The 13,834-nt window shown below is 40.7% G+C and overlaps 1 protein-coding gene across 1 annotated transcript; it reads right to left on the bottom strand.

The window, feature by feature from the left end:
• Positions 1-9,758: 9,758 nt before the first annotated feature.
• LOC147613199 (galacturonosyltransferase 8-like) lies at positions 9,759-13,229 on the bottom strand. The gene is made up of 3 exons (XM_086782458.1): positions 12,860-13,229; positions 10,937-12,142; positions 9,759-10,615 (listed from the first exon to the last, which is right to left on the bottom strand). Exons 1-3 carry the CDS (start codon positions 12,998-13,000, stop codon positions 10,340-10,342), a joined length of 1,623 nt encoding a protein of 540 aa, XP_086638584.1. The 5' UTR covers positions 13,001-13,229; the 3' UTR covers positions 9,759-10,339.
• Positions 13,230-13,834: the final 605 nt, after the last annotated feature.

Below are 13,834 nucleotides of genomic sequence, written 5' to 3'. Positions count from 1 at the left end.
GACTGGATGAACTCTAACATATGGAGGTAGTTTTAGTTCATATGCAACCGTGCCAATCCGATAACTCGAAATGGACCACAATATCTAGGAGATAATTTCGAGCATTTTCCTGTTGATAAAGTCTGAGAGTCTTTAGGAACTTTTAAATAAACCAACGCTCCTAGTTCAAAAGACCGAGGTGAGCGTCCTCTATCAGCATAAAACTGTACCCTATCCTGAGCAATCCTTATAGAATCCCGAGCTTCGGTCAGCTTTTCTTGCATATCACGCAAGAAATCCCTCGATGCATCAAGCTCAATGTCCTTAATACCGATAATAGGTGCCCTGGGTTGATACCCATACTACATAAGCATGAAATGGACTAAAACTAGTGGTCGTATGTTTAGAACTGTTATAGGCAAATTCCATCATTGGAAGAAACTTTTCCTAATGGTTTTCCAGACACATATGCACGAAGCATATCCTCTACAATCTGATCATGCTCTGTTTTTCCATCAGACTACGGATGATCAGAGGAACTCATACTCAAAGTTGTTTCCAATTTCTTGAAAACTTCCTGCCAAAAATTAGCCTTGAACTTAGAGTCCAGATCACTCACAATATCAGAAGGTAGACCATATAGTCTAAACAGTTGCTCGACAAATTAGTAAGCCGATTCCAAAGCTTTAATTGTTGTCTTTGTGGGTAAAAACTTAGCCATCTTTGTCAATCTATCCACGACTCTTCAAATGGCATCGTGACCCCTGCTAGTACGTGGAAGTCCCGTAATGAAATCCATGGAAATACTTTCCCACTTTCTAGAAGGAATATCCAAAGGATGTAATAACCCAGCAGATTTAAGGCGTTCAGCCTGACATTGATGACATCGAACCACATAACTTTGAATAAAATCTTCCATTTTTGGCCAATAAAATGTCCTTCTAACTAAAGCCAAGGTACGTTGTATGCCAGGATGTCCTACAGATGGTGCATCATGGCACTCAAATAGGATCCTTAAATTAATTTCTAGCACATCCACCAGCACGCAAACCTTATCATTTCATATTAAAAGACCCTTCTGAATAAAAAATTGATTGCCTTTTGTTTTCACCAGGTTTTGATCTACTTCAGAGTTGGACCCTGATTTTGCCAAATTCTAATATTTTTCAAAGAAAATATATATGCTGCATTTTTCCCTGAGTGAATCGTACAAGTTAGAACTTAGAAGTAATCTCAGTTTAAGCAAAGTTCATTAACTTCACCAATTCGACTCAATGCATGTTAATCCAATTCTAGGATTAACAAGAGCTACCGCCATTATCTTACATCAAGGAGATATCAAGCAATAGTGTCCAAATCTAAAACTTGGACGGGCGCCCATAATGGTGTGACGGAGTATTTATGGTGATTCCCGCTTTCAAGAGCGTGTGGTAGAAAGTTAGGATGAAGTCCTAAGTGATATACTTCATGGATATATTATGAGAGTAGTCATTGTAATAGCATTAAGCCTCTTATAAGCCTAAAGTGCCCGGCCGGCCATAGTTTAAGTGAGTGTGAACACTTATGGCCATAGTTTAAGTGAGTGTGAACACTTATGGCCATGTATATAAGTGAATTTCTCTCATAATACAATAGACTTTCCCATTGTGCAATTGAGTCTTGCTCTTGCTAATCTCTCTCCCTAATGCATGCTAGTGAGTGTGTGTGAGTGAAGTGAGATGAGAGACGCGACGAGGACCCGTAGTGCAACGCGGCGCTGTGACAACGCTCGTGTGGCGAGACGCGGTGGAATTGCTTCTTAAGGAGTTGTGGAGCTTGGAGACCTCGAGGGTTACGAGCTCAGCCATTGGAAAGATCCTTCACGATAGTTGCGGTTCACCAAGTAATCTCTTTTTGGATGTGTTTCAAGGAGGGTTAGGGTGAGCCTTAACAATGCATTAGCAATGCAATTAAAGCTACCTTTCCTGTATTTAATCATGAAATCGAAGTCCTACATCAACTCAGCCCATCTAGTTTTTCTACCCTTTAAGTCCTGTTGATCACAAATATAATGTAAAGACTGATGATCTGTCAAGACCATAAACTGAGACCCATAAAGATACTGTCTCCATGCCTTTAAAGCATAAATGATTGCATACAACTCTTTCTCCTGAACTGGGTACCTAGTATGTGCATCATTGAATTTCTTACTCTCAAAGGCCGCAGGCTTCCCATCTTGGAACAAAGTTGCGCCTACTGCAAAATCACTAGCATCAGTCTCAACAATGTAAGGTCTGCTAGGATCTGGCAAGGCTAACACGAGCATCTCGAACTTTATTTTTTAAAATTTCAAAATCCCCCTGTAGCTTATCATTCCACACAATTGGAGAATTAGACTTCTTATTTTTACCTTTAAGAAGATTGGTAAAAGGTACAGTCAACTTCAAATAATCCTTAACAGATTTTTAGGAATTCGTCCCATTCAGGTTTTGTTCAACTTATCTTCTTTCAAGTAGAATTCAGGACCAATTCTCTATTCAATTGATGCTTCTCATGGACAAATTCTCAAACTCTAGGCTTGTGAAGCTAGAGGGTTAAGAAAATGGTTTTTTATACTTATATGCTAGTAAATTATGGTAATCTTATGAGTTAAATCCATAAATTAGATTTAAGGTTAAAAGATAGTTATACTATCATAATTATATTACTAAGTCTTATTCTTTTTAAAAATATTGAAAATTATCAGTAATAGCAGAGCGGAGCTATGGTAAAAAATTTAAGAAATTGATACATAATTCATTCTTATGCATAACGTGAAAAGAGGACTTCCTACCATATTCTAGGATTGGTCATCCTATGCTAAAAGAATGATTTTCATCACATTCAATGGAAAACTAATTTTTAAGGTTTATGCATAATTAAATAATTAAGAAAAGAGAAAATTATGGTAATTTTATTTAAATGATAAAAGAGGAATTCCCATGACATTTGGAATTCAATCATTTAAATAGGAAAAGTGGAAAAGAATCAACGGCTGTGCCTCTCGATGAGGAAAAAAGCGTTGGTCTCTATGATCCAAGTGCAAGTCTTTTCCTTGATCTGACTATGTGACTTACGGGTTTGGTCGGATCAGTTCGGTTAGTCAAGGCTCTTGACTACGTTAGAATGAAAATATCATGGAGGAATCGCCCGTGCTTTTTGGGTGAGGGAAGTTTTTCCAGGTTCAGTTTTGGAAGAACCGAGGGATTAGTCTCTTGTCCGGATATGAGGCCCCGAGTGAGAGGTCTGCCCTACGCAAGGAGTGCTACTTCCGTTGCTAGCAACCCCGAATTCATTGCGCAGAGGCGGCATGGATCTTTCAGCTGTGGTATCAGAGTGAATTGACTAAAGTCGATCAACTGAGAAGCCAGAAATGTCAAAAATTTATGAAGTAGCAGTAAAAGATTGTAATTGTGTGATGAAATTCATACAAATTAATATTCAAAATGAAGATTCATAAATAGGTAATTGGGTGTTCAGATGGAAGTACCGCAATTGTATGGAATCCCGACTTGCTGCTTGAAGCGTTGATATGATAATATTTACCTTATAATTCCAAGGACCGTGACTACCCGTATATACCGAGAGTATAACTGCAGCTCTTTACTCTAGCAGTATATACGAGTAAATCTAAGACCTTGAAATTATAAGCAAAAATGCTATCCACATGATGAATTCGAACGCTGGTTGATATGATTTTAAAATTCTGGTTGAGAATTGATGAGTTGATTTGGATTCTGATGATGATATGGAAAACTAATTTTTAAGGTTTATGCATAATTAAAAGAAAAGAGAAATTTATGGTAATTTATTTAAATGATAAAAGAGAAATTTCCATGACATTTGGAATTCAATCATTTAAATGGGAAAAGTGGAATTCTTAGCATATTAAATTAATGGATATTTTTCAAAGAGGAATTTTAGATAAATTTATTTTATGCATGACAAATATTCAAATGATAAAAGAGGAATTCCCATGACATTTGGAATTCAATCATTTAAATAGTAAAAGTGGAATTCTTGGCATACTGAATTAATGGATATTTTTATTAAAGAAAAGAGAAATTTTAGATAATTTTATTTTATGATAAAAGAGAAATTCCCATGACAATTCGAATGAAAATAATTAAATGCCAAAAGAGGAATTCCCACGATATTTGAGATCCACGAAACTAAATGGAAAAAGATGAATTTTTAGTATAATTCAATTTATATCAAAAGTGAAATTTTGAGCATTATTGAGAAATATGGGTAGAATTGATTTTCATAAATCCCATGAATTCTTTTATTCAAAAGAAGAATATTGAATATAATTCACTCGAAAAATTGAGAAAGAATATGGAAATAGCCGTCAAGAAAAAGAACCTTTATCTAGGCCAAGCAATTGGCAGAAATGAAAAAGTCCCATTATCGGTATCGAAGTAGGAAAAGCTACTAAATGGGAATAAGATGTGAATGGGATGTGATAGGATGTGAATGGATGTGATAAGATGTGAATGGATATGATAAGATGTGAATGGGATGCGATAGGATGTGAATGGATGTGATAAGATGTGAATGGTATGTAATAGGATGTGAATGGATGTGATAAGATGTGAATGGTATGTAATAGGATGCGATAGGATGTGAATGGTATGTAATAGGATGTGGTGTGATGAAAATGAATGTGGATGAGACGTGAAATAAATGGATGTGGATGTGAATGATGGGATGAGAATGAGATGTGAGGTTATGTGAAAGGATGAGATGGAAAAGTAAATGGATGTGGATGTGTATGTGAAAGAATGTGATGTAAATGAATGATGGGATGAGAATGAGATGTGAGGTTATGTGAAAGGATGAGATGGAAAAGTAAATGGATGTGGATGTGTATGTGAAAGAATGTGATGTAAATGAATGTGGATGTGGATGAGAATGAGATGTGAGGTTATGTGAAAGGATGAGATGGAAAAGTAAATGGATGTGGATGTGTATGTGTATGTGAAAGAATGTGATGTAAATGAATGTGGATGTGAATGATGAGATGAGAATGAGATGTGAGGTTATGTGAAAGGATGAGATGTAAAGTAAATGGATGTGGATGTGTATGTGAAGGAATGTGCTGTAAATGAATGTGGATGTGAATGATGAGATGAGAATGAGATGTGAGGTTATGTGATAAGATGTGATGTGATGTAAATGGATGTGGATGTGGATGTGTTAGGATGTGATGTGATGTAAATTGATGTGGATGTGGATGTGGATGTGGATGTGGATGTGATAAGATGTGATGTAAATGGATGTGGATGTGGATGTGGATGCGTAAGATGTGATGTAATGTAAATGGATGTGGATGTGGATGTGGATGCGTAAGATGTGATGTAATGTAAATGGATGTGAATGCGGATGTGGAATGAGATGTGATGTGATGTAAAGGGGATGTGGATGTGAATGGATGTGATAAGATGTGAAGTGATAGGTGTGAATGTGAATGAATGGATGGATGTGAATAGTCATGCATGTGAATGACTGGATGGATGTGGATGAATGAGATGGGATGTGTATGAATGAGATATGATGTGGATGTGATGTAATGTGGATAGAATGTATGTGATGGGAAGAATGAATATGATGGATATGAATGGATGTGATGTAATGGATGTGAATGGATGTGATGTAATGGATGTGAATGGATGTGATATAAATGAATGTGATGAATGTGAATGGATGTGATGTGATGGATGTGAATGGATGTGACGTGACGTGATGTGATGTGAATCAGGATAGATGTGAATGGATGAGATGTGATGTAAAATGGATGTGATATGATGTGATGTGAATCGGGATAGATATGAATGAATGAGATGTGATGTGAAATGGATGTGATGTGATGTAATGTGAATCAGGATAGATGTGAATGGATGAGATGTGATGTGAAATGGATGTGATGTGAATCGGGATAAATTTGAATGGATGAGATGTGATGTGAAATGGATGTGATGTGATGTGAATCGGGATAGATGTGAATGGATGAGATGTGATGTGAAATGGATGTGATGTGATGTGATGTGAATCGGGATAGATGTGAATGGATGAGATGTGATGTGAAATGGAGTGATGTGATGTGATGTGATGTGGATCGGGGTAGATATGAATGTATGAGATGTGATTGAATGTAATGTGATGAGATGTGGACATGGGTAGATGCGAATGGATGAGATGTGATAAGGATAAATGTGGATAGATGTGATGGAATATGATGTGATTGGATGAGATGGAATATGATGTGATGAGATGGAATATGATGTGATTGGATGAGAATGGATGAAGGACGATGGGAATACATATGATTGGACGTGGATTAAGAAATGTAGATTGATGTGAAACAATGTGGAAAGACGAGAGTTTGTTATAGAAACTGTATTTATGACCTATTTTTAAATGATTGTTTTATGTCAAGAATGCTGGGGAAGCATTTTGACCGTCTTGTGAATGAGGTCGTGGAGACCTAAGTGATAAAGTTGCAACAGATGACGGAGAGTTAATGGAGGACATCTCGCGTAGCAAGATCGACCGAGGTCTTGACCAGCCTCGGTTCGATTTAAATGGTGAGCTTCTGGTACGGTGGATGAGGGACCAAGGAAGCGGCCTATGAGTGAAACACTAGTGACCCGCGAAGGATCCTAGAGGGTGCCGACCATACGGTGCTCGTCGAAGATACCCACGCATGCGTCGAGGAAGAAAATGGAACAAGGTGTTAGAGTTGTTTTCTGAAACCGGGCATGAATCTGGTTGATTGACCTTGCTGGTTCTCAACGGATGAGTCCATGGCTCTTTTATATAGATCTGTTGGTTGATCTTGTTGATCTTCAATGGAGAGTCCATTTGGATTTTTATAAGTGAATATATTTCCGAGTACTATGAGCTAGGAACTATTGAAAAGGCCCCTGAGTGGACAGGTGATGAGCGTTCTGGTTGCCAATGATGCCATAGGTACACCGATGAAGGAATGATTGTTGGAAATTAGAATTCAACCGGATATTTTGGAGGATTATGATCAGTGATACTATGGTTTCATTAAACAATTTTTTTAAAGACAGCTGAATCTGTGAAAAAGGCAATTTCATATTGGGTGTGTAAGTGGTGTGACTATCTTTTGAAGTTTGCTTGAAGCGCCAGCTAGGGGGCCTGGAAACTCTTTTCCCTAGTACCCGGGACAAAACCTAACCAAATTCCTAATTGGATCCCATCACTACAGTCGTTGAACCCATGGGATTGGATGGGACTAGGCTCGACTAATGGATCCCTAAAATGAGACTCAATTCTGTTATGGTACGATAGATGAAGTAAATCCCGAACAGTCCTTGTTCTATGGAAAAGAATCAACGACTGTGCCTCTCGACGATGAGGAAAAAAGCGTTGGTCTCTATGATCCAAGTGCAAGTCTTTTCCTTGATCTGACCATGTGACTTACGGGTTCAGTCGGATCAGTTCGGTTAGTTAAGACTCTTGACTACATTAGAATAAAAATATCTTAGAGGAATCGCCCGTGCTTTCTGGGTAAGGAAAGTTTATTCGGGTTCGGTTTTGGAAGAACCGAGGGATTAGTCTCTTGACCGGATATCCGTGGGCGAGGCCCCGAGTGAGAGGCTCTGCCCTGCGTAAGAAGTGCTACTTCCGCTGCTGGCAACCCCGAATTCGTTGCACGGAGGGGCCAGGGATCTTTCATGCACGGAAGCCTCACTTACTTGACCCTTAACCCTAAGCTTGGTAGAGAACAATTATGCAAACTTTAATAATCATTAGATAGATAGATAGTGAGAGAGAGAGAGAGAGAGAGAGAGAGAGAGAGAGAGAGAGATGAGCTATGTGTTCAATGTATTATATGGTATGGACTCTCTAGCATGATAGAAATCAGAGAGTCTTTACTAACCAGTTAGTTGATACCTATGCCTACTTTCGACGCCCTTTGCACGAATCTCTCCAAGACTCTCATGCCTTGGGGGAGATGACTACTAGGCAATTAGATGTGTTTTTCCACTATTTTTAGCTTTTCCTTTCGTATGGACAACTATGCTTTTACCTTGCCTTGATGAGTGCTTAATCAGACAGTGGTTTCACAAAAAAGACTGTGTGTGTGTGGTGTGTGTGGTGAATATGGGTGCACTCGCAAATGCCTCTACAAAGCCGCCTTCTGTCATTGCTGCTTTTGTAATGCCCATCTTCACTTTTATCCTTTCTACTCTTGTGTGCCCTCATGCACGTGTGTGTGTGTGTGTGTGTGTGTGTGTGTCTCTAAAACTTTGAGGCCTTGTTGACATTAGACCTACTGACTACTTATGACCTGCTCCCAAAGGAGAATTATATGATATGTACAAATGAGAGCTTGGCCATTTATAGGGAGAAGAGGAAAAATTGCAATTCAATCGGTTTTGCCTTTTCAACTCACAAAACTTTGTCCAAAAAGTCATCTTTTGTGTCCAAATTGCACCTAAAAGGTGTCCCATATATTGGTGTATGTCTTGGGCACTTTGGAATCCTATTGGGTTGCAAAATCAACCCTAAATCTACCACCAAATCTTCCCTAAAACATTGCCTAATCTACAACTAATGATGAGGTTATCCATGTCCACGGTTGTGCATGTGACATCCCCTCTTGCTAAACTTGGTGAATTGGAAATGTGTCATTCTTCCTCCTTGGACTACAGACTCAGACTTTGACTTTGACTTTGATTGTCTGAACACCTTGCTACTTCTCATATTCCACTACAAGTTTGGTTGAAAATATATGTATCTATTCCACTTTGTCCCCATACCTATAATCCCTTTACCTTCTCTTGATCATGCAAGTTGCTTTGCCTCGAGAACTGATCTTAGAGTTAATATGGTGTCCTCTTTTGAGCACACACTCCTAGAGAACACTTTCCTCTAGCTTTGCCTTTAGTACAAACCACCTCATAATACCTTTGTTATATTCAATTATGGATTCTATGCACTTTGTTGGCACAACTTAGAGAGTTGAGCCAATGAATGCTGCATGCACAAAAGCCTTGCTTACTTAATCCTCGGCCCTAAGCCTGATATCGAACAATGATGCAAACTTTAATGAGGATTAGACAAAGAGAGAAGTGAGAGATGAGCTATGCGTTCAATGTATTATATAGTACAAAAAGATGATGTATATACAACTTATAAGGCCTCTGGCTTGACCAAAAGGTTGACTTTAGACCTACTGACTGCCTATCATCTTATCCCAAAAGGGGATTAAACAATAAAGGGGATTAGACAATATGTACAATTGAGAGATTGGCTATAAGACGAGAATTCATAATCCAATCAGTTTTGGCTTTTCGGCCCACAAAATGATCTTGTGTGTCCAAATTGTGCCCAAAAGGTGTATCTCTTGAGTACTTTGGGACCCTATTGGCTGCAAAATCGATTCTAAATCTGCCCCTAAATCTTCCTTAAAACGTTGTCAAATCTAGGACTCATGCTGAGGCTATCCATGTCCACAGTTGTGGACATGACACCTGCGATGGTTCCACTGATGTCATATTATAACCTAAAATCATCTTCCTATGAGCTCGAGCACATCACGTGTCAGCTAGAGGTACTTCCAACTTCACAAGCACCCCCTAAAATGGCATGCCAGTAAAGCCATGATGACAACAGCTACTCTTCTAACAAATTACTTTTTCTAAAGGTCCCAACTGCTGCTTGTATGATTCAAGCTATTTGTGAAAAGCATAATTCACCTTCAAAAGTGGCACGAGTTACAAAGGTTTCAGTCAAAAATAGCAATGCTTCGCCTTACAAGGGCACTAAAATTTCCATACAACTTAAGAAAAGTTCCTAGAATACCATGTCATTTACTTTCAGTTCAAGCCATGGCAGCTTCACCATGCTCAAGTGGAAAATTTTGAACATGGGTACAATTATCTGGACTACCCTGTATTGACCATAATAAGCACTCATTTCCACAAACACTTGCAGAAATGGGCACAATATGAAAGTGCCAATCCCTCTAGACCTAAAAATGAGTATCACATCATGACGAGCTCCATCAAAAACACAACAATCCATCGCCATAGCCCTTTGAAAAACATGCACATGATCATGATGCTTGATGAGGTTGCAATGTATGTCTCCATTAGGGCACTTCCCTTGGCGCTTGGCAGCCATTGTCTTGGACTTGCATCTATTCTAGTGCCCGACATTACACATCTGGATGAAAAGCATGCCATACTGCACATGGTTTTCACACATGCACATGACCATGATGCTTGATGAGGTTGCAATGTATCTCTCCATTAAGGCACTTCCCTTGACACTTGGCAGCTATTGTCTTGGGCTTGCATCTATTCTAGTGCCCGAAATTACACATCTGGATGAAAACCATGCCATAATCCACGTACTTTGTCCAGTAGTCCCTGTATTGGTTCAATGCAACGTCCAGCCATGGCTTCATGTTGCCATTATAATGGATCACCGCTGCTTTCCTGATTTTCTCTGCACTAACATTTGGGCTGTAGCCAAGTCCAAGGACATGCCAGGACCTATCCAAGGTTTTGGTGTTCTTGTAGAAAGTGATGAGTCCTGGTGGAAGGGCTCCGAGCTTCCACAAAGTTTGATTCTCATTCTGCAAGATTCCATGAACAGAAACAGCTGTGTAAGTTCATGTCTCAAAAGATGTGCCCCCAAGCTAAAACCTTCATTCAATAGCTTTAATACAATTTGAGGCATCACAAATCAACCAACTCTGAATCAATTCGCTCTATAGATTGGAGTAGTCTGCATGCACAGCCTCCTATATATTTAGGTTAGCTCAGGCAACAATGTGTCATGCAGTTGCAGCCATTGGAATTTAAATCCAGGCACTCGCTTGGAGAGGCAAAGCCCCTTACCAACTGGATGTTAGAGCTCAATAACTTAAAAATAGGAACAAAGAAGGTTCATTCACCTGGGTCTGCCAGTAATGATACTCCTCAGTGCACTTCTCCTTTCTCCATGCTTCCAGATCAAACATGTTCAAGCCATAGGCCCATGAGCAGGCGTTGGGATTGAGCTTCTTCTTGATCAGGGGGTGGGAGAAGTTCATGTAGTGGCTGTAGCGTTGGAATGATCCAAAGCACGCCTCCACTGCTGCATGGACTTTGGCCTCCATGTCCATCTCAAAGAGGGAAGCGAGGTCCTTCTGCACCACTACATCGTCGTCTAAAACGAGGATTTTGTGCAGTTTCGGGTGCATTTCCGGGAGATAAAACCTTAGGTGTTTGAGCATTAATCGATACTTGAGGTTTTTGAACTGGTTATCTGCATCTAGCTGCTGAAGAAGTGGCACATAAGAGGGGTTAAGGAATGTGTAATCATCCAAGGACTTGACCTCTATATGGGAAACATTGTTGGGCGGCCTCATTTTGAACCAGACCTTCATCGCCCACAAGTTCATCTTGTCGGTTACCACATGGAAGACATGTTTTTCGGGGTGTTCCGCATTCTGGATTGCAGAATTAACCACCACGGATGCTCCCAGAACATTGTCAGAGAAGATGGCATAGTGGTAAAGCGATGGGTCAGAGAGCTCGAATGCCAAATCCCCATCTTCAGCATACTCCTTTTCATTAGAGATTCTCTCTTCCAGGAGCCTCATCGAAAGGCAGTGTAAGCTTTTGGGGGTGGATCTGGCTGCAATCAAGCTTGAGAATTCCCCTTGCTTTTTTGCCCTTGTGAGCTGGTCATTCACTGCAAATATGGTGTCCTTGACCTTCTGGACTTTGAGCTGGTTGTCGAAAAGCTCCTTGGAATCTGTCATGAGCTGCCGGGTTACTTTGATCCGGTCTTTGAGCTCCTTCTCAAGCATTCTGAGGGCTTCTTCGTCCACTGTGGAGGAATCCTCTTGCAGAGCACGGATCTGCAGCCGTGAAAGCACGGCAATGATTGCATTGGCTTGGTCTGTGAAATTGGCCAGCTGCTTATCTATGTCAAGCTTGGCCCGGCGGGCATGGGTGGCATAGGCATTGACCAGGGCTATCTGGTCCCTCGCCTGCTTGAACAGGGCCACCACTTTAGCCATAGCTGGATCCTCGTCCGCCTTGAGAGCTCGTATGGTGCGGGCCACATAGGCATGGAGATGGGATGAGCCCACATGTGTTCTTGCAATGCCCACCTGATGCCAAAAAAAGAAATACCATTCGGTGTCAACCCTCGTGCTAAAACTTGCTCAAATGCACCATTCCTCTTCACTTAATCCCTAAAACCCACCATTTCTCGATCTGATCCTGCAAGTTTGAAGCTAGGTCTTGCTCTAATATCCCACCAAGCTTATCATAATTAACAATTGGACTAACACATCACGCACATTTCAAGCCCAAATGAAGCTTAAAGCGCTTGGCCAACGCTCGGCCAAACCACTGTTCAGGCCTCTTTAACGCCTATATTCAACAAAAATTTAAAGCTACGCTCCGCCCAGATTTTAGCCTAAATCTTCCTCAAATCCACCTATAACCGTCCTATGGCCCTACATTTAATACAAGACACGCTACAACTCAGCCCAAATCCAGCTCAGAATAAACTAAATCTTGGTCAAATGCGCCGTTTTTCTAAGGTTATAACCGCAAGAGTCCTTCCCTACATTCCACCTAAAGCTTTCTTCAAAAACACACTTAAATCTGAATCCCGCCCAAATCCTGAATATTCTGACCCCAAATGCTACCTTGTGAACCTGTAACTGCAATCTAAAGTTTACCCAAATCCCGCCTTGGAGCTAATCTCCAATAAATCCAACCGAAACCCACATATATAAGTGCAAAACCTCGCTTAATTACAGCAGATTGCTTCGAAGAGGATCTTAACACACTAATCAACGACTTAGTACGCTACTCACAGGGTGAAGAACGGGCTCGGAGCCATTGTAGAGCACCAATGCGGCTGCGGTGACGAAGACCAGGACTAGCATTGTGGGCACAAAGAGGCGATGGGCGGAGGCCTTGGAAGCGCTACCGCGGGCGCCACTGCGAATCGCCATACCCAGAGCTCTGTAGGCTCTCCTATCCGACTCTTTCCAGATCAAAGAAGAGTAAATCAAATCAAAAGACCTTCCTTCTGCTGGTAGACAGGAGGAGATCGCAGACAGAATACATAGTTGAAGCTGGCAGTGGGGTAAGGGCCGACCATTGGCGGTGGCAATGGCTATGGCTATGGCTATGGCTATGGCTATGGCTATCAGCTCAACCTTTTACCGGTGTTCACTGTGTTCACTATCAGTGGTGGAGGTCACACTTTATATCACCAATAAAAATAATTGTAAAATTATATACCTCGTAGGGAGACCCACCTTGATTATATTCTTCATGTTCCCCATCTAACGCTTAATCGACAACACCTTAATTATATTATTCATGTTTAAGATATAGTAAAGTAACGGTTAATTGACAACACCCTACAAAAACTTTGAGCTACAAAAGAATGTCACTTAAAAGGCCGGAAGTTTGGGTGCATGTGTTTCGCTAAGTTGGTGTAGCTGGTGACCTCTCAAACATAAGGGCTCTGGTTGGAACCCCATTGGCCACCCCTCGAGCAACAAGCTGATTTTTGTACCCCCTCCTCCCTCTCGCTCTCTCCCTCTCCCTCTCCCTCTCCCTCTCCCTCTCCATGCTCACCAAATTCATCTACCCACTTTAAGGCAGAGTGGAAATCTTGCACACCTAAGGGGCAATTCACAAGACTACTCACTCGTCCTCCCTCGGCAACAATCTTCAAGTTGGCATGTTAGGTTAGTCTCTTGTCAATCCACCCTAATTTCCACGCGCAAGAAATTTTTATAGCCAACCTAATTAGACCCACTTCACTAGGGTCCAAT

Source organism: Cibotium barometz, chromosome 44 (assembly GCF_041138505.1).
Source record: "Cibotium barometz isolate CiBa-2024 chromosome 44, ASM4113850v1, whole genome shotgun sequence".
Classification (NCBI taxonomy): domain Eukaryota; kingdom Viridiplantae; phylum Streptophyta; class Polypodiopsida; order Cyatheales; family Cibotiaceae; genus Cibotium; species Cibotium barometz.
The sequence above is the reverse complement of the archived record's forward strand: the minus strand, read 5'-3'. Positions and strand labels throughout refer to the sequence as shown.